We start from the raw sequence: 18,443 nt of genomic DNA on the forward strand, positions 1-18,443 counted from the left end.
ACGGAGATAGGACAACCTTGCCTAATTCCTCTCTTTAACTCAAATCTAGGTGAGGTGTCATTTTTCAATTTGATTGAGCTGTTACCATTTGCATAGAGTCTTAATGGCCTTACAGAAAAAATCCCCAAAGCCAAGTCTCTCCAGGGAGTGGAAGATAAACTGATGCTCTACTGTGTCAAATGCTTTATAAAAAAATCTAAAAATAATATGAAGCTATCCTCAGTTATTAGGTCTGAGTAGTCAAGTATGTCCCCTACCTGACACCCTAGACCCACTCCAATTTGCTTACCGCCCCAATAGGTCCACAGACGACGCAATCGCAACCACACTGCCCTAACCCATCTGGACAAGAGGAATACCTATGTGAGAATGCTGTTCATCGACTACAGCTCAGCATTTAACACCATAGTACCCTCTAAACTCGTCATCAAGCTCTAGACCCTGGGTCTCGACCCCGCCCTGTGCAACTGGGTACTGGACTTCCTGACGGGCCGCCCCCAGGTGGTGAGGTAAGGTAACAACATCTCCACCCCGCTGATCCTCAACACTGGGGCCCCACAAGGGTGTGTTCTGAGCCCTCTCCTGTACTCCCTGTTCACCCAAGACTGCGTGGCCATGCACGCCTCCAACTCAATCATCAAGTTTGCGGACGACACTACAGCGGTAGGCTTGATTACCAACAACGACGAGACAGCCTACAGGGAGGAGGTGAGGGCCCTTGGAGTGTGGTGTCAGGAAAATATCCTCACACTCAACGTCAACAAAACAAAGGAGATGATTGTGGACTTCAGGAAACAGCAGAGGGAGCACCCCACTATCCACATCGACGGGACAGTAGTGGAGAGGGTAGTAAGTTTTAAGTTCCTCGGCGTACACATCACAGACAAACTGAATTGGTCCACCCACACAGACAGCGTTGTGAAGAAGACGCAGCAGCGCCTCTTCAACCTCAGGAGGCTGAAGAAATTTGGCTAGTTACCAAAAGCACTCACAAACTTCAACAGATACACAATCGAGAGCATCCTGTCGGGCTGTATCACCGCCTGGTACGGCAACTGCTCCGCCCACAACCGTAAGGCTCTCCAGAGGGTAGTGAGGTCTGCACAACGCATCACCGGGGGCAAACTACCTGCCCTCCAGGACACCTACACCACCCGATGTCACAGGAAGGCCATAAAGATCATCAAGGACAACAACCACCCGAGCCACTGCCTGTTCACCCCGCTATCATCCAGAAGGCGAGGTCAGTACAGGTGCATCAAAGCAGGGACCGAGCAGCTTCTATCTCAAGGCCATCAGACTGTTAAACAGTCACCACTAACATGGAGTGGCTGCTGCCAACATTCCGACTCAACTCCAGCCACTTTAATAATCGGAATTGATGGAAATTGATGTAAAAATGTATCACTAGCCACTTTAAACAATGCCACTTAATATAATGTTTACATACCCTACATTACTCATCTCATATGTATATACTGTACTCATTTAAACTGCTGCATCTTGCCATCTTTATGTAATGCAGTTTAAATGAGTACAGTATATACATAGCCACTTTAAACTATGCCACTTTATGTTTATATACCCTACATTACTCATCTCATGTGTATTTCTGTACTCTATACCATCTACTGCATCTTGCCTATGCCATTCTGTACCATCACTCATTCATATATCTTTATGTACATATTCTTTATCCCTTTACACTTGTGTGTATAAGGTAGTATTTGTGGAATTGTTAGGTTAGATTACTCGTTGGTTATTACTGCATTGTCGGAACTAGAAGCACAAGCATTTCGCTACACTCGCATTAACATCTGCTAATCGTGTGTATGTGACAAATCAAATTTGATAAGTCTAATACTAGTTTGACATTGTTAGAAATATGTCTGTTCCTCATGAAGCCAGACTGTGTTTCATCAATGATTGCATCCAGGACTTCGTTAATTATTTTTGCAAGTAGTAAGGCTAATATCTTAAAGTCATTATTAAGAAGACAAATTGGACGCCAGTTATCGATGAACAGCACTTCTTTTTTAGGCTTAGGTATCAGTGTTATTAACCCCTGACTCATTGTAGGAGGGAGAACATTGTTTTTAATACTCTCTAAAAAAGACTTCAAATAGGAAGGGAGCTACTTCAGAAAATAATTTGTAAAATTCTGATGTAATTCCATCAACACCTGGTGATTTATTGTTCTTTAGATGTTTGATAGACTCTATATTCTCTTCAACTTTGATGGGTTCATCACACTGTTTAGATTCTATATCACTGATAGAGTGAACATTATTCAGTGAGTTAAAACACATATCTGTGGATTCCTGACAGTACGTAGAGCTATACAATTTTCTGTAAAAATTGCTACAGTATTTAGCGATTACTTTTTGGTCATCTGTAATAACACCATCAATGTTTAACTTCTGGATAGTGTTATTTTTAGAGTGACATTTCTCAAGTCTAAAGAAGTAGGATGAATTCTGTTCTCCCTCCTCCATTTTTTTCCTAGATCTAATAAAGGCTCCTTCTGCTTTTAATTTATATATATATTATCCAGGTTATTTTGGAACTCAATGAGTTCCATCTTCTCCTCCCCCAAGAGGTCAGCTGGGGACCTCTGAGAAAGGGAAGTTATCTTAATGATCACCTTTTCCTCCTCAGCTCTTCTGGTCTTAGCAAGATTACTACCATATTTTCTAAGGTATTTGGTCACCTCCAATTTAAAGAGCTCCCAGTTCTTGCAATAAGATTTTTCTTCACAAGCCTTTTCCCAAAAGTGTGAGAGCAGATCTTTAACCTCAAATTTAACTATATCATTATTTAATAATGAGCTATTTAGCTTCTAGTAGGATGCTCTACCAAGGTTAATATCAGGGGTAAATATTTTGATATCAATGTAAATGGCCCTATGGTCTGTGAGGGGAGTAGTACAAATATTTGTAGTAACACACTCACTATCAATACATTTGGATATAAGCCAAAAATCTATTCTGGATTGTCTTGAACCTGTTTTGTTACTCCAAGTGAATGATCTGTCAGCCGGAAACCTCTCTCTCCATATATCAGTAAGATGAAACTTTTCCATAAAAAGTATTAAACCCAAATTCTGATTGGTTGGTCTACCTGGGGGCCATCTATCAGTTGAATTATCTATAGTAATGTTAAAGTCCCCTCCTATCAATAATAACGAATTGGGAAATGTAGATAACCAATTAAATATATGTTTCTCTATAGATTCAAGCAACTCATCATTCTCATGTTTGGTGTTGTACCCGTAGAAGTTGACAGTAATGAGTGTAATGTCATTGTAACTGATCACAAGACAAATAAAGTGACCAAAGGGTTCATATTCCGAGTGTAGAATATTACCACCAAAGGTATTGTTCATTGTAGTGACACCAGCGGAGCATTCAGATCCATGGGAAAGCCAAATATCGTTGCCCCACTGTGACCTCCAGAAGTTGGCATCAGCCGAAATTGAGTGAGACTCTTAAAAAAAGCAAAAATCTGTTCAAAATTGTTTAGCAAATAAAAAGAAGGCCTTACGCTTCACACTGTTTCGTAACCACCTAGCATTAAGAGATAATATAGACAAAGACAAAACAACAAAGATTATATAAAGGTATAAACTGTAGTAGGATGAGTCAAAGACGTAGGAGCAGTGAACATAAATGATAAGGAACTGAGATCTGCACCATTTAAGTCAATTTAAAGTGAAAATAGCTCATTGCATAAACTTTGAGCTAGACGTTATCCGGCTTTGAAATTCAAATGATGTTCAAAACCAAACCAAGGGTTCTTGTAGTAAGAGAGACTATTCTGAGAAATCAAATACAAATTAATGATTTAAATAAAAGGGTACCTACTATTTTATGTGCATATGAAAACTGAACATAAAAAAAGGAATAAAACATGTTTTCATATACATGTTCCTAAGACCTTTTTTTGGGGGGGGGGGGGGGATTAGTATTAATAACTAAATAGAACAATAACGTGGTAAAGTCAGAGCAGACCTGTATGCCCTTTAAAACAGTATCTTAGTTATTGTATACACAAAAAATAAATACAGCTTTCAATCTTCTTCGTAAGTTTGTAAACAAAATAGGACTTCCGCTCATACAAGAACAAACTAATAAATTGAAGTACCTGAGTATTCCTGAAAAATAGCCACCCGATGCTTGTTAGGTAAACAACATAAGGAAAATGAGAATACCATGGCTGAAACCATCAACCTGTTCCTTCTGGTGAGATTTTAGGGAGGAATATGGATTTCTGAACCGTTGATGAACCCTCGTCCTCCGACGAAGTAAGCATCCTTTCCCTCATTTCGTGCTATCTTGATCGTTGTCCACAACTTGTTCCTTCTTTCTCTGTCCCCCGGGCTGAGATGCTCGGCGAAACGCATACCATGGCTCTGTAGGAAGGCGTTCTTCCTAGCAGCTTTCCAGACAGAATTCCTCTAGAATCTGGCAGTGAAGAGGATGATGATACCCCTTGGTCTTGAATCGTTTTGCTGTTGCTTCTTGCCGAGGCGATGCACAACGTCGATGGTATCACCAACTGTGTTATTCTCTGCAGATGCGGATAGCCTCTCCTCGCACATCTTCATTCTCCACATCTGGCAAGCCGTAGTCTCAGGTTCCATCTTCTTGTGTATTGTTTCAGATCAGTGAGACGTCTATGGTAGACATTGTTATTCTTTTCCACACTTTTTTCAACTTATGCCACTCTCATTTTCACATCCTTGATTTCACCACATGCAAACTCCAGTCTTTTTCAAGCCTTCGATAACCATGGTGTTCGTGCCAACCTTTTCTCAATGGCGTCAGACCTGGGGTTGATGAGTAAGGAGAGGGTGGCCACTATGTCAGAGTTCATGTTGGGTTTTTTGGAGGGTGGAGGTTTGCACGGAGTAACCGGTAAAGAGGGGAATTCGTCATCTTCAACAGCATTCGAAAGCATGATATTATCCATAGGCCAAGCGTAGTTATGGCTGTTGTCCATAAGCACGTTTCTCTCTTGTTGATTAGCAATAGAACGGCTAACTTCTTCCTTTCTTTTTTTGTCACGACTTTGTATAGACATGCCGAAATAAATAATCCAATTATTATTCAAGTAACAGTAAAAGTCTTATATCTTGAACAAATAAAAATAGTAATGACTGTAAACTTGTTTTTTTCACAATCTTTCTGAAGTTTGGTACGGAGCTCGGTAAAAAAAAAGGGTCTGTTCAAGCTGCCATCTTGGCACCTCCTCCAATAAGGCCATTACCCCGGAGCAGAACAATTCACAGTACCATGGATCAGGTGATATGTCAGCTGATGATCATAAGAAACAGGAAGAGAGATTAGTTGGTGTCCTAGCGTTATTTCTCAATAAGTATTATATTTATCAACCCAAGAAAATCATAATATTTGAGAAGTATTATTGCTACACGAAAGAAAATACATTCAAAATGTTTGCCGCTGATGACGAGGATGGAGATTTTCTGTCGCCTACTGGAGGGTGAGTTTGCTTTCTGTCAGGCTAACTGGCTAATACCAATCTAGCTAAACCATTTTTCTTTGACATGAAGCTGTGCTTATTTTGTAGCTAATGGAAGCTAAGATATCTTGCTTGTTTGCTTTTTTTAGACACTTCCTGAATTGAAGTAGGCTGAGCTATAATTTTCACAGAGCTAGCTAGTTACTGCACCTACTGACGACAACTGCACCGATGCTATTGAAAATGGCTAGCTGCGAAATCATTTTGATTGACACTGTAGCCAACTACCCCCTGAATTCACTACAACAATTTGATGTAGTCAAGCCCATTCACACACAGTCTGGTACATTGTTAGATTACTTGTTGATATTGCTGCACTGTCGGAACTAGAAGCACAAGCATTTCGCTACACTCGCAATAACATCTGCTAATCATGTGTATGTGACCAATACGATCTGATTTTACGGATTTGAGTTAGTCTAGCTAGAGCTAGTACCTTGCACAATATAAATCGAAGTCGTAACCTCGCCTTACACTTCACGCATCCCCAGTTAGAGCCCTGTGTTCTGAGACAGGCTTTGTCCTCCACCTCTCACCCAGAGACAGTAATGCATTGGATTTGCATGTACAGTAGGTGTCTCTTGCAACTGGTTCAGTTGCAGGTCACGGTATTTGCTATATCCTATGTTTTGGGTAGTTTGATTTCACCCCAATATGTTTTTCCATTTGGCTGTGAGCCCGATTTCAGTTCAAGAGGTTTGGTACCACAGTTGCTGAATTAATAGGTCTGCTATGTCTCATCTGAAGTTCATATCTATTCAATCACTTGAACAATGCAGGCTAACTGCCAACTAGGGCATGTTGTTTTGCTCTCTAACATTTCCTGGTTAGTGGGGCAATTGTTCACTCAGATAATATGATTTGGAGGAATAAAGCTTGTCTGGGCCAGGAGCAGTGGAGGAGGGGGAGGCTAGGGTTGTGGCTCCTAATTCCTCTCACATGCTGCTAGTTAGGGCCAGTAGGGCGAGGGCTGCCTGCTCCTTCACATCAGCTCAGCAAACTGGACTGCAGACGTAGCCAGAGCACCACAGCTCTTCCAGTGATATGGTGTCAAATCTGCCATGGTGGTGTGACTGCATTGATGAGCAAGACATTGGGGAAAGGAGAGGAGGGCATTGCTAAGAGTGGCAACACTGAAACTTAGTGTGTTGTTGGGTGGCCCATGCCTGTCTGTGGCCCATGCCTGTCTCTTACAAGTGGCTAAACAGGCTATTCTTCACCACCAGTCGTCAGCAACAAAGACCCCGACCTCAAGGTGCCTACCATGTCTTCTGCTCTGAGGGATAATGACTACCTTTGGAGGGAGATCCAAGGGTCAGTATGGCCCTGCTCTGGAGGGAAACATTAAAATGAAACCTGATGTTTTTCATCTCGATAATGAACAAAGCATTAATTTGCCGCTTGTGGTCTGTCTGTGGAAGTTGAGGAAGGTCATGGTTTGAGTTTGTGATATGGTTCTTCTGCTGGAAAGCATGTAAATGTTCTTGTGATGTATTTACGCTTCAGTTATGGCAACATATCGTTAGAGATGATGGTGCAATACCTGATGATGTAAGCTATTCTAGTGTGTACGATTTATTATATCGTAGTAAGAGCTGCTGTGATAACACACAACTGTGAATGTAGGTTGTTTTCGTTATCTTTGATTCAACAAACTGTTAAATGTGGAAATGGGCTACTTGACTTATTAACATGAACAAGTAATTTTAGCATTTTCACTTGTTGGATGCAGTTGCTTTGGGATTTGGAAATCCTCAGTCTTTTTCAGATGAAAGGGCTCATAAGAGCAGCTTTTCTCTGTTGTGTGGGCATGGGTCTTGATATACAGTGTGTGGTGGCTGTATAAACCGGGCATGGGGCTTTTGTTCTCTGTGCTCAATATAAATACATTTTTCACTTCAATTTGTTGTCAGCTGAAATCAGGAACGGTAAGCAAGAAAATTGTTGACAATGAAACGGCAACAACTAAATTGACAGAATAGCGTTTGCTTTTTATCCAATGAGCTGTTTTTTTTGTCTCTATAGAACATATGTGTTTATCTGTTTTGAATTTGACTTAGGAGAGTGTAGTAGACCTACCTCATTACGGTACACTAATAGGGCTTCTGCAGATTATGGGCTTACAGAAATAACCTAAATAACACTTGCTCTATGTCCGGGTTCCCCATCTCGCAGCCTGCGGGTGATTAAAAAAAAAATTATAGTAATAATAATAATGATTATAATTTGGTTTCCACCTAGTTTTGAGTGTTAATTTTATTTTTTACTTGTTGGACATGAGACTGCAAATCAGCTCCAAGTGATTTTACTTTTGGAAATCTGTTTCAAAGTATTCCCACACATTGTAGAGAGATGTGATTCTATACAAATGTAAGCAAGGTTAGAAATTGTTTGGGCTTCTTGTGGTCAATTTGCATTACAAATGAGTTGTAATTACAGTACATGCGGAAAGCATTCAGACCCCTTCAATTGTTCCACATTTTGTGACTTTACAGCCTTATTCTAAAATGAATAAACTTTTTTTCCACAAATCCATCGACACACAATACCCCATAATTACATTTATGCAAATTTATAGACAACTAATATCACATTTTCAGACCCTTTACTCAGTACTTTGTTGAAGCACCTTTGGCAGCGTTTACAGCCTCAAGTCTTCTGGGTATGACGCTACAAGCTTGGTTACACCTGTATTTGGGGAGTTTCTCCCATTCTTCTCTGCAGATCATCTCAAACTCTGTCAAGTTGGATGGGGAGCGTCGCTGCACAGCTATGTTCAGGTCTCTCCAGAGATGTTCGATCAGGTTCAAGTCCGAGCTCAGGCTGGGCCACTCAAGGACATTCAGAGACTTTTCCCAAAGCCACTCCTGCATTGTCTTGGCTGTGTGCTTAGGGTCGTTGTCCTGTTGGAAGGTGAACAGGTTTTCATCAAGGATCTCTCTTTATTTTGCTCTGTTCAACTTCCCCTTGATCTTGACTAGTCTCCCAGTCATTGCCGCTGAAAAACATTCCCACAGTATAATGCTGCCACCACCATGCTTCAATGTAGGGATGTTATTGGCCAGGTGATGAGCGGTGCCTGGTTTCCTCGAGACATGACGCTTGGCATTCAAGCCAAAGAGTTCAGTCTTGGTTTCACCATACCAGAGAATCTTTTTTCTCGTGGTCTGAGAGTTCCTTAGGTGCCATTTGGAAAACTCCAAGCAGGCTGTCATGTGCCTTTTACTGAGGAGTGGCTTCCGTCTGTCCACTCTACCATAAAGGCCTGATTGGTGGAGTGCTGCAGAGATAGTTGGAAGAGTCTTGGTGGTTCCACATTTCTTCTATTTAAGAATGGAGGCCACTGTGTTCTTGGGGACCTTCAATGCTGTAGAAATGTTTTGGTACCCTTCCCCAGATCTGTGCCTTGACACAATCCTGTCTCGGAGCTCTACAGACAATTCCTTCTACCTCATGGCTTGGTTTTTGCTCTGACATGCACTGTCAACTTATATAGATAGACGTGTGTGTCTTTCCAAATCATGTCCAATCAATTGAGTTTACCACAGGTGGACTCCAAGGTGTAGAAACATCTTAAGGATGATCAATGGAAACAGGATGCACCTGAGTTCAATTTCGAGTCTCTTAGCAAAGGGTGTGAATATGTTTGTAAATACATTTAAAAAAACTAAAGAAATTATATATATTTTTTATACATATGCAAACATTTCTAAACCTGTTCGCTTTGTCATTACACTGTATTCTGTGTAGATTGAGGAACATCTATTTTTATACATTTTAGGATAAGGTTGTAATGTCATTTTTTTGGGGGAAAAAGTGAAGAGGTCTGAATGCACTGTATGCTCCGCCTCCTAGACCATCCGCCCAAGAACAAGATCAGCTTGCGGCTGAATATAGTTGATGATCCCTGCTGTGTTATTTCAGGGCAAAGCTGGCATCACTTTTTGGACTGGACCAAGCACCTAGTCAGGGGAATGAATCCTTCCAATATACAGCCCCTAAACAGCCTAGGAAGACCTTGAATCCAGGTAAAAACAATTTTAGCAATGGAAGGAAATATGACCAAAGTTAGGTTAACATGATCAGGTGAAACTGAGATGTGTTTACTGACAATAGAGCATGTTTTAATTTCCAGGACCTCCTGCCCAGAAACCCACTGGCCCTCCTGGTGCTCCTGCAGTATTATTGGCTACAGCTATCCATGCTTTCAAATAGTGAGTATCTTTAAACTGTACAAATGACTTGAAATGCCGCCTTGTTTGTCCTGTGACGAGACCCATTCATTTGTTTTGAGTTCATGACTTACTCTATAATTGATGGTGCATCTTTTTGTTTAGTCTTAATGGACAGTATCAGAAACAAGGAAAGCTTGGAGCTGCAGTCCTGGGTAACCACACAACCAAAGAGGTGTGAGCAGAGATGTGCTTTTATTTTCTAAAATGTGAATAAATGTTAATGATTTCTGTCTCTTTGAACATGCTCATCATCATGCACGTTTGCTAACAATGACGTAAAAGTTCCCTGTCTGTTTTTTCATAGTACAAACTCTTGCTGTACGCCAGTCAACAGAAACAAGTGACTGCGGCCACGATTCATGTTGGGTTCGTCTTCACGGTGAGTTTGTGTCAGAAGAATCTGAGCAAGTGAGGAGCGAGCCAGTTGGCTTCACTTAAAGAATCTCAGCTCTTACTCTTTCCCATTGTCTTCTGCAGGTTCAGCCCAGCAACTACTGCACTTTTTATGACGACCAGCGTCAGAACTGGTCCCTGATGTTTGACACAGACAAAGCTGCCGTGGACTTTTGTAAAGAGGTGAAGGACAGCAGATGGACTCTGAGTTTGATTAATTTAATACTGATATAAAAGTGATTGAATTGGCAACTTGTCTTTGATTTAGGTGTGTTTGGCAAAAGTGAACAGCGCCCCCTCCTTAGATATGGTGGTGGTGCAGGACCTGACACTAGGGGAGGGGCAGGGTGTTGAGAATGGAGACTCCCTGGAGGTGGCATACACAGGATGGCTCCTGCAAAACCATGCCATCGGACAGGTAAGATATCGCTTTGTTTATTGTGCCATTAGAGACCAGTGTTTTGCACATTGCTGTATGTCCTCTTTGCCCTGGGATGTAGTGGTACAGCAGTGGTCTTGTAATATTCAACTATTGTTTCAGGTGTTTGACTCCAACCTGAACAAAGACAAGCTACTACGACTGAAACTTGGCGCTGGAAAAGTGATGAAGGTGAGTCATTGATGTCCTATGGGTGAATCATTTGGGTTGTATAGGCGCAGCTTCTGTTCTCAAGAAGAATAGTAGGGACATGTGGAACTTACAGCTTCCTCGCTCTCCTTTCTAATTGCCAGGGCTGGGAGGAGGGCATGCTGGGTATGAGGAAGTCAGGCCGGCGTCTCGTGGTGATACCCCCCAGTCTGGGAGACGGCTCCCAAGGAGTGGCCAACTGTGTCCCAGCAGACTGCACACTTATCTTTGAGGCAGAGCTACGACGGGTAGAACGTCCAGCATCTCTCAAATGGGACTGTCCGATAACATTAAGCCAAAAGTCACATTTGATGAGTTTCTTTGTCTCCTCATGCTCTTCTATTGTGTCCTCAGTTGAAGTTGGCAAAGGACAGTGTGTCTGACCGTGCCAGTGCTGGGTCTCGGGACTCTGCTGCCCCCTCACCTGCCCCCAGTATGGAGAACTTGGGCCCGGACCTCCCAGCAGGGCCCGCTCAGCCCCCTTCTACAAGCCCCGGGAGACCAGGGTAAGAGTACAGGCTTTCCTGAACACTCATAACCATATCTCCCAGCTCATTTCTTGTCTTTTTCCTTCTTTCATTGTTTTCACCCTCTCGTTTTCAGGGAACCACTACTTCGGGCAAAGTCGAATTCCATCAGTGAACAGTTGACAGTGAGTGCTTTCTCTTCTGAGTAACATTAGACTTTAATATAACATGTTCAAAGCTGACTTGTTTGTAACCCAAGCTCTATCAGGCTGATGAGGTATAACCTACTCCTTAATCTTCCCATGGCTCCAGAATCCAGATGCCACCAAAGCCAAGCTGATCTCTCGCATGGCCAAGATGGGCCAGCCCATGTTGCCCTTCATGGCAGGGCCCTCTTATCAGCCAGACTCCAGTGACTCTGAAATGGAGGTGAAATGGAGGGTCCAAGGGATTGTATTTTCACATCGCTGCACCTACAGAATATGAGCTGATATAATGATGCTAGATATAACCAGTGTTTTCCTTCAGGACCCCAGTGTGTCCAGACTGAAGGAGCGCCCTGCTGCTCCCTCTCCTGTGCAGATCTCCCCTGCCCCCCAAGCTCCAGTGCAAGGTGTGCTTTCCCACAACCTCTGCTGGGGTCATCACTCTCCATGTTTAGCTGGCCAATAAATTGTCTAATATCAGTTTAAGACTCATTTAGACTGATTTGCTATAAAACTTTCTTTTCAGTGTGTCAATGTTTGTTGATGCCCTGGGTGTAATTTCTCAGTTTGTACATAATGTGTATTTTTCCTACAGTGCTTTCCTACCCTCATGGGGCACCACCCTCTGCCTTGATGCCTGTCGCTATGACAACTGCTGCTCCGCAGCCTGTGATGCCAGGCTCCGCCCATGCCTTTCAGGTGAGAATGACAAATGTCATTTTCATCATTCAACTGTCAAACATTTAAACTAATTTCCATGCTATTTTGTATTGGCTGCAGAGCTGACTTAAAGGCTAACCTCCTTTCTAATGAATCTTCCTCCATTCTCTGTTGCGTCATTGAATCAGTCTTATGTTTTTTCATAGCCTTATGCCTACCCACAGTCCTCTATGGCTCCCTCTCAACTTCAACAAATGGGCCAGATTTACCCCACCCAGACAGTGCCATACATGGGAGGCACTGGAGAGGTCACTTCCTTCCTCATGACTGAAGCTCGGCAGCACAACACTGAGATCCGATTGGCTGTCGGCAAAGTGGCCGATAAAGTGGACCAGTTGGCGTCAAAGGTCAGCAATATTATTATTATTTATCTTTCTGTATCAGACATTTCCACCTCCAGTATGACATCAGTTTTTCACTTCTCATCAATTTGACAGGTTGACGACCTTCAGAGGCAAGGAGGCCACTCATTGGCTATGCCCAGTGTTAATATGGAAACATCCATGATTATGCACAACATCCAAAGAATCATTCAGGTATAGTCTGGTTGGGGGGGGTGTTAGGGATTTAATTCCCTAATAACACTTTAGTAAAATGTCTACATGTTTTTTTCTCTCACTGTATCTCACTATATTTACTGTACAGGAAAATGAATCTTTAAAGAAGGATGTCTATGAGAAGAGCTCACGTGTAGAGGAGCAGAACCACAAGATTGGGGAGCTCATCAACCAGAACCAGAGGTAAGACACAGACATTGATGCGGAAGTTAACATTGGGGTATCTAAAATGGCACCATATTCACATACCAATTTCAGACACAGCTGTTGATTTTCTCTGCGTGTCCAGCCAGGCTTGTCTCTTTTGTTGTTGTCCAGATACATGGAGCAGAGTAACCTGCTGATGGAGCAGAGGAATGATTCCCTGAAGTCCTCCAGTGAACACAACCAGGTCCGGGTGCTGCAGGCTGAGCAGGACAAGGTAGATCACAGTACCACCACCCTACCGTACTTCTTCTGTATATACTGTCATCAGACTGCAAGGAGGAACTAACCTTCTCTTATACTCTCACAGTCAGGGCTCATTATTCTCACGTGACTTAACGGCTCTATTACTGTATCTAACATGGCTTTAGGGATATTAGTGTTGTTTTTGTCTGGGGACTAGACTAACAGAATGACTGCTGCAGCTCCTGGCTATTTGTCCTGCTGTGTTCCTCTCAGGACCTTTAGTAGTGACTGCTCTCTCTTTCCAGCATGCACGGCCTCAGGACCTGTGCTTGGGCCAGGTGAGCCTGTTAGCTCTACCTTCCTCCACTCATCCTCCTTCCCGTCCCCCTTTTTGCTGACTTTTCTTTTTTTTTCTTCAGCCCTTTCCTCCTCATCAGTCATCATAATTCACCAGTCATCTTCTTCCCACAGGATCATGCTGTCAGGCTCCATGTTAACTCTGTCTCTCACTCATCACGTCCAGCCAATCACCATCACCACTGTCCGCTCGCACTGTCTATGGCTGTGTCCCAAAACTCTGAGATGGGCTCCTTTCCTCGTCGCCTTTCCTTCATGACCATTAGATAAATGACCGGACACTGACAGTTCCCAACATCTTGATTTATTTCCAGTCAGATTAGTGATCATGAAGGAAATAAGTTAGTTTAGGTTATTGGGACACAGCCTGCCTTTGGACTGTGTATTGTATAGACCGACAACACCGCTGACTAACAGTACTTGTCTCTGTCGCTCAGGTGCGTCTGACAGAGGAGCTGGCTACGTGTACAGCGCGGGTGTCCCAGCTGCAGCAGGAGGCCACATCTCACCAGCAGAGGGCTGCAGAGCTGCAGAGCAAACTGACCTCTGCCCTGCAGGACAGTGACACACACTGCACACGCATCTCCTCCTTAGAGACCCAACTGGAAGGTTTGCACTACTCTTACATAATTATGTGCTAAAAACACAATGTTTTTATTTTAAATTGGTTAGAAAGGTGTCAGTGAGAGTGTGTTTATGTTGGTGTGAGTAGAGCTAAAGGAGACGTCAGAGCGAGGCCAGGCCCAGTACCGTACAGAGAAGCAGAAACGCAAAGAGATGGAGCTCAGAGTAAACAACATGGAGGAGGAGTTGCAGGACCTGAAGATTGACAAAGAAAGTCTGGAACGAGTGAGTATGGCACAGTGTCTGTGGGCTGTTTTCTCGCAAGGGCGCTGGGCGTGATGGTATTCCAGGGCGTGTTCTCAGAAGGTGCGCAGATCAGTTGGCAGGCATCTTCATGAAGTGCTTGGAAAGGCAGGTTATGGCACACATCAACTCCATCATCCTAGACACACTCCAACTTGCATACCGCCCCAACAGATGCATAGACGACGGAGTCTCAATTGCACTCCACACTCCATTTTCTGATGACCCAACGGTGGTAGGTCACTGGCGACAATAAGACAGCCTACAGGGAGGAGATCACTGACCTGGCACTGTGGTGCCGGGACAACAACCTCTCCCTCAATGTCAGTAAGACCAAGGAGCTGATCGTGGACTACAGGAAATGGGATGGCGGGCACGCCCTCATCCACATCGACGGGGCTGTAGTGGAGCGGGTCAATTTCCTCTATGTCCAAATCACTAAGGACTTAAAATGGTCCACGCGCACAGCGCCTCTTCCCCCTCGGGAGGTTGAAAAGGTTTGGCATGGGCCCTCAAATTCTCAAAAAAGGTTCTACAGCTGCACCCTTGAGAGCATCTTGACTGGCTGCATCACTGCTTGGTATGGCAACCGCACTGCACTCAATTGCCTGGCGCTATAGAGGGTGGTGGGGACAGCCCAGTACATTACTGGGGCTGAGCTCCCTGCCATCCAGGACCTCTATATCAGGCAGTGTGAAAGAAAGGCCCAGAAATCGTAACCATGTACTTGTGCACGTGAGATTAAAACGTAACTTTTAGATTTAGCCTCCAACGCTTACGTCTCCGCTAGAAATTGCCCAAAGGCACAGATCTAGGATCAGCTTACAGATCTCAGTTCTCCTTACTCCTATACCATAACCTTCACCAATAGTGTGGGAAAAATACCTAAAACTGAAATTAGATTGGTGTCTAAGGGTAGCTTCATCTTTCTTCTCTTAGACGCTGTCAGACAGGAAGAGGAAGTGGCAGGCGGAGAGGCAGCGGTGTGATGAGGAGATGGAGGAGCTGAGGAGGAGCAGCCAGCAGGACATGGACAGTCTAAAGACACAGCTCCGCAAGGCCAGGACCAGCACTGGCCAGGCGGCCTCAGAACAGGTACTGTACAAGGTATAATAATATGTCTATGGGGAGAGGGTGAAGAGTAATTGTGCGTGTGCGGCTGACTGTGCGTGTGTGTTCCAGCTAGCCCAGCTGCAAGCGGAGCTGGAGGAGGAGTGGAAGGGGAAGTGTGAGCAGGCGTTGGCCTCAGCCAAGGAGCAGCAGGGGCGTCAGATGTCCGAACTGGTAGAGCAAAGGGACACACTGGAGCAGAGACTGACCCAGCTACAGGAAAAGGTCAACAGCCTAACCCATATTATACCGTATACAAAGCTTTCTCTCTCCTGACGCCCCTTTGGACTCCTGAGTTAATACATACTTTTATATTGTGTGGCTAAGGGGGATTTGTTACTGTTGTTATAGAACTTGGAATTCCATTGTTGTAAGGCTGGGAAATTATTTGTGTAGCTTAATCTGTGAGAGTTTAGTGGCTCTAATGCATTCGAACAGTTCTCAGCTCTGAAGCAGTCCAGGGACTCAGAGGAGCAGGGCCTGCTACAGCAGCAGGTACAGGACGAGAAGCTGCAGGTCCTACAAGAAAAGGTACTGATGTGTTTACATGTTAGTCTAGCATTAGCAGCTAACTCTCTCCATATCATAATGAAGTCCTCTTTCTCACACACCCACATTCTTTCTCTCCTTTTCTCTCGTTCTCCTCTCTTTCAGTATTCAGGCCTGGAGGAGCAGTCATCAGCTATGAAACAGAAGCTTGAGGGGCGAGTGGCTGTGCTGGAAAGGAGGCTGGCAGAGCAAATGGGCCAAGAGGACACTGCAGGGGAGGTGAGAGGGACACAGACATGTTTCACAGCTGAGTGTCTGTCTTACCTGTAGTTCATGGTTTGACCCTAGCCCTGTGTGCCCTGGCAGGTGAAGCGTGTGATGAACGGAGTGTTCCACTCTCTGAGAGGGGAGTTTGACCTACATGAGACCTACACAGGCAGCGCTGTGCTCAGTATAATCGTCAACACCATAAAGGTACTGCATCTCTGCTTGACAATTATCGAGACTGTTATATCTTACTGTGTTATTCACAATGGAGATGGACTGAAAGGGATTTGGGTGAATTAATGTTGGTGTTTGACCCTTCAGAGTGTTACGTTGCAACTGCTCAACGTTACTGAGAGACCTTCGTCCCAACGGAGTGAAGAGGAAGAGGTGGTGGAGGTCAGTGATGTGAAGCTTCGAGAGGAGAGACCACCACAGGATGTCCATGTGAATGGAGAGGAAGAGGAGGAGCAGTGGGTAGAGTCAGAGCAGCCTAGTGAGGCCGTTGGGCAGAGGGAGGGAGACCCCAGAGATGTGCAGGAGAGGGCTCGTCTGGAGGCAGAACCAGAGACCGAGAAGCCGACTAAGGTGGAACTAGCGTCAGACATCCACACAGAACCAGAGCAGCAATCACACTCAACCCAGCCACGACCAACATCTCCCGAGCCACTGGGAGAGAACACCACAGAGGCTTCGGAACCCACTGACATAAACCCTGAGGAGAATCTGCCCTCTGAGATGGGACAGGAATGTCAGTTAGAAGGTGATGTAATTACCCCAGAGGTGAAGAAAGTGAGTGTGACTATTGAGGGTCCTGTGGGTGAACTGGAAATAACTAGCCCCAAAGCCACAGGTCCTCCAACCCAGCCCCCACCTCCACCAAGCTCTCTGCATGACAGTCCTGGGAAAGTAAGGTGAGTTTTCTAGAGAGACTAGTGAACTACACAACCCAGTCTCATTCAACTGAGCCTTATCTATGTTCATAATAAGTATGTTGTCCCTTGCTAATATGCATGAATTCCTGCACCTCTCTCTGCCTTCTATCTCCCCCCCTGCTCTCCCTCCTTGCTCTACTCTATGTCCATTCTCATTTGTGTGTTCTATTCTCTCAGTCTGACTGAGGGAGTAGGAGAGGAAAATGGAAAGGAGACATTTTTCCAGAGCACAGCCCCAACCAAACCCCCACCACCACCCACTGAGGAGGAGGAGGATGATGAGCTGGTGAGGAAGGATCAGTAGAGCCACATCAGTTCTCTCAGATTTATACACACTGCTTCTGTTCCCCTTGTTTGTCAGTAAAGTTTGTCTGTTACATGGCCTACTGAATAGTACATCAGGTAACATAAAGCTGGTTTCAAGATATAATTCAGTGGCAGGTTCCTCTGCTGTTGAATGTCTATGACAGGAACTTGTTCTGAATTACTTCATTTCCGAACAGTCTCATACGTTTTTTGTGGTTGGTCAGCATAGGATTACGGAACACAACTCACATTTGATATACTTTCCCCATGTTTTCTAAGAGCTTGAAGGGGCGACCTCCCCCAGCCCCTCTGTTTGGCGATGAAGAGGATGAAGATCTTGACTGGCTGGGCTGAGCAACAACTGAAGTGATAAGTCTTATGAGTCTTGAAGGCCATCCTCTAGAGAGATGATTTCCACTGTACTAGAAGAGACTATACCTGGATGAACATGTAGTGAACTCAGTCTCTGTCTGAGATAAGGGAACTCTGAACAATGTGCGTGAGAAGGATGTCCTGTCAGACTGCCCTGAACACTGCGGTTAAAGATCTGTGTGCCATGTTGAGATCTGTAGGGCTGCCCTGATTGCTGTTGCATGAAAGCCACCTTTGATCAATTAAGTCTGATGAAATCCACCAGAAATCCCCCCCATGCAATCAAAGTCAATCCATCCGTTAGCCCTGTAATTTGTTGTTTTCATTGGGTCTTCGAGACTGAAAAGATGGTCTAGGGTATTTTAACTACTGTAGCTTGATGTTCATTTATCTGATTTGATTTAAGATGTCTGTTTGCTTGTTGTGTATTAATAATGAGGGCTTGATGCTTCAAGAACATCTCATTTTTTTAAATGTTTGCTGAGATTCATTCCAGAAAATAAAAAAAACATAAAGATGTCCACATATTCTTTCTTGAATTTTTTTCTTCTTCTTGTATTTCCACAAGATATTGCACCAGAGATTTCTGCATCATTTTGGTATGAC

At 44.1% G+C, this 18,443-nt stretch overlaps 1 protein-coding gene across 5 annotated transcripts; it reads left to right on the top strand.

Moving 5' to 3' along the window:
* The first annotated feature begins 5,122 nt into the window (after nucleotides 1–5,122).
* LOC139410783 (FK506-binding protein 15-like) lies at nucleotides 5,123–18,350 on the top strand. Of its 5 annotated transcripts, none has more exons than XM_071156282.1 (29): nucleotides 5,123–5,502; nucleotides 9,466–9,569; nucleotides 9,677–9,755; nucleotides 9,879–9,948; nucleotides 10,081–10,155; nucleotides 10,254–10,352; nucleotides 10,438–10,587; nucleotides 10,711–10,779; nucleotides 10,902–11,045; nucleotides 11,152–11,303; nucleotides 11,401–11,449; nucleotides 11,577–11,693; nucleotides 11,793–11,877; nucleotides 12,066–12,169; nucleotides 12,337–12,537; nucleotides 12,628–12,726; nucleotides 12,836–12,930; nucleotides 13,066–13,168; nucleotides 13,443–13,475; nucleotides 13,932–14,103; nucleotides 14,207–14,343; nucleotides 15,301–15,456; nucleotides 15,544–15,696; nucleotides 15,910–16,002; nucleotides 16,126–16,239; nucleotides 16,327–16,434; nucleotides 16,549–17,138; nucleotides 17,337–17,445; nucleotides 17,745–18,350. In XM_071156282.1, exons 1-29 carry the CDS (start codon nucleotides 5,309–5,311, stop codon nucleotides 17,817–17,819), a joined length of 3,729 nt encoding a protein of 1,242 aa, XP_071012383.1. In that variant the 5' UTR covers nucleotides 5,123–5,308; the 3' UTR covers nucleotides 17,820–18,350. The 5 variants fall into 5 exon arrangements, with proteins under 5 accessions (XP_071012383.1, XP_071012385.1, XP_071012387.1 ...); XM_071156285.1 differs by lacking the exon at nucleotides 5,123–5,502 and adding an exon at nucleotides 6,762–6,855; XM_071156284.1 differs by lacking the exon at nucleotides 13,443–13,475 and having other exon boundaries at nucleotides 12,355–12,537.
* The last annotated feature ends 93 nt before the right edge of the window (nucleotides 18,351–18,443 follow it).

The sequence above is a fragment of the Oncorhynchus clarkii genome, chromosome 6 (assembly GCF_045791955.1).
Source record: "Oncorhynchus clarkii lewisi isolate Uvic-CL-2024 chromosome 6, UVic_Ocla_1.0, whole genome shotgun sequence".
Lineage (NCBI taxonomy): Eukaryota > Metazoa > Chordata > Actinopteri > Salmoniformes > Salmonidae > Oncorhynchus > Oncorhynchus clarkii.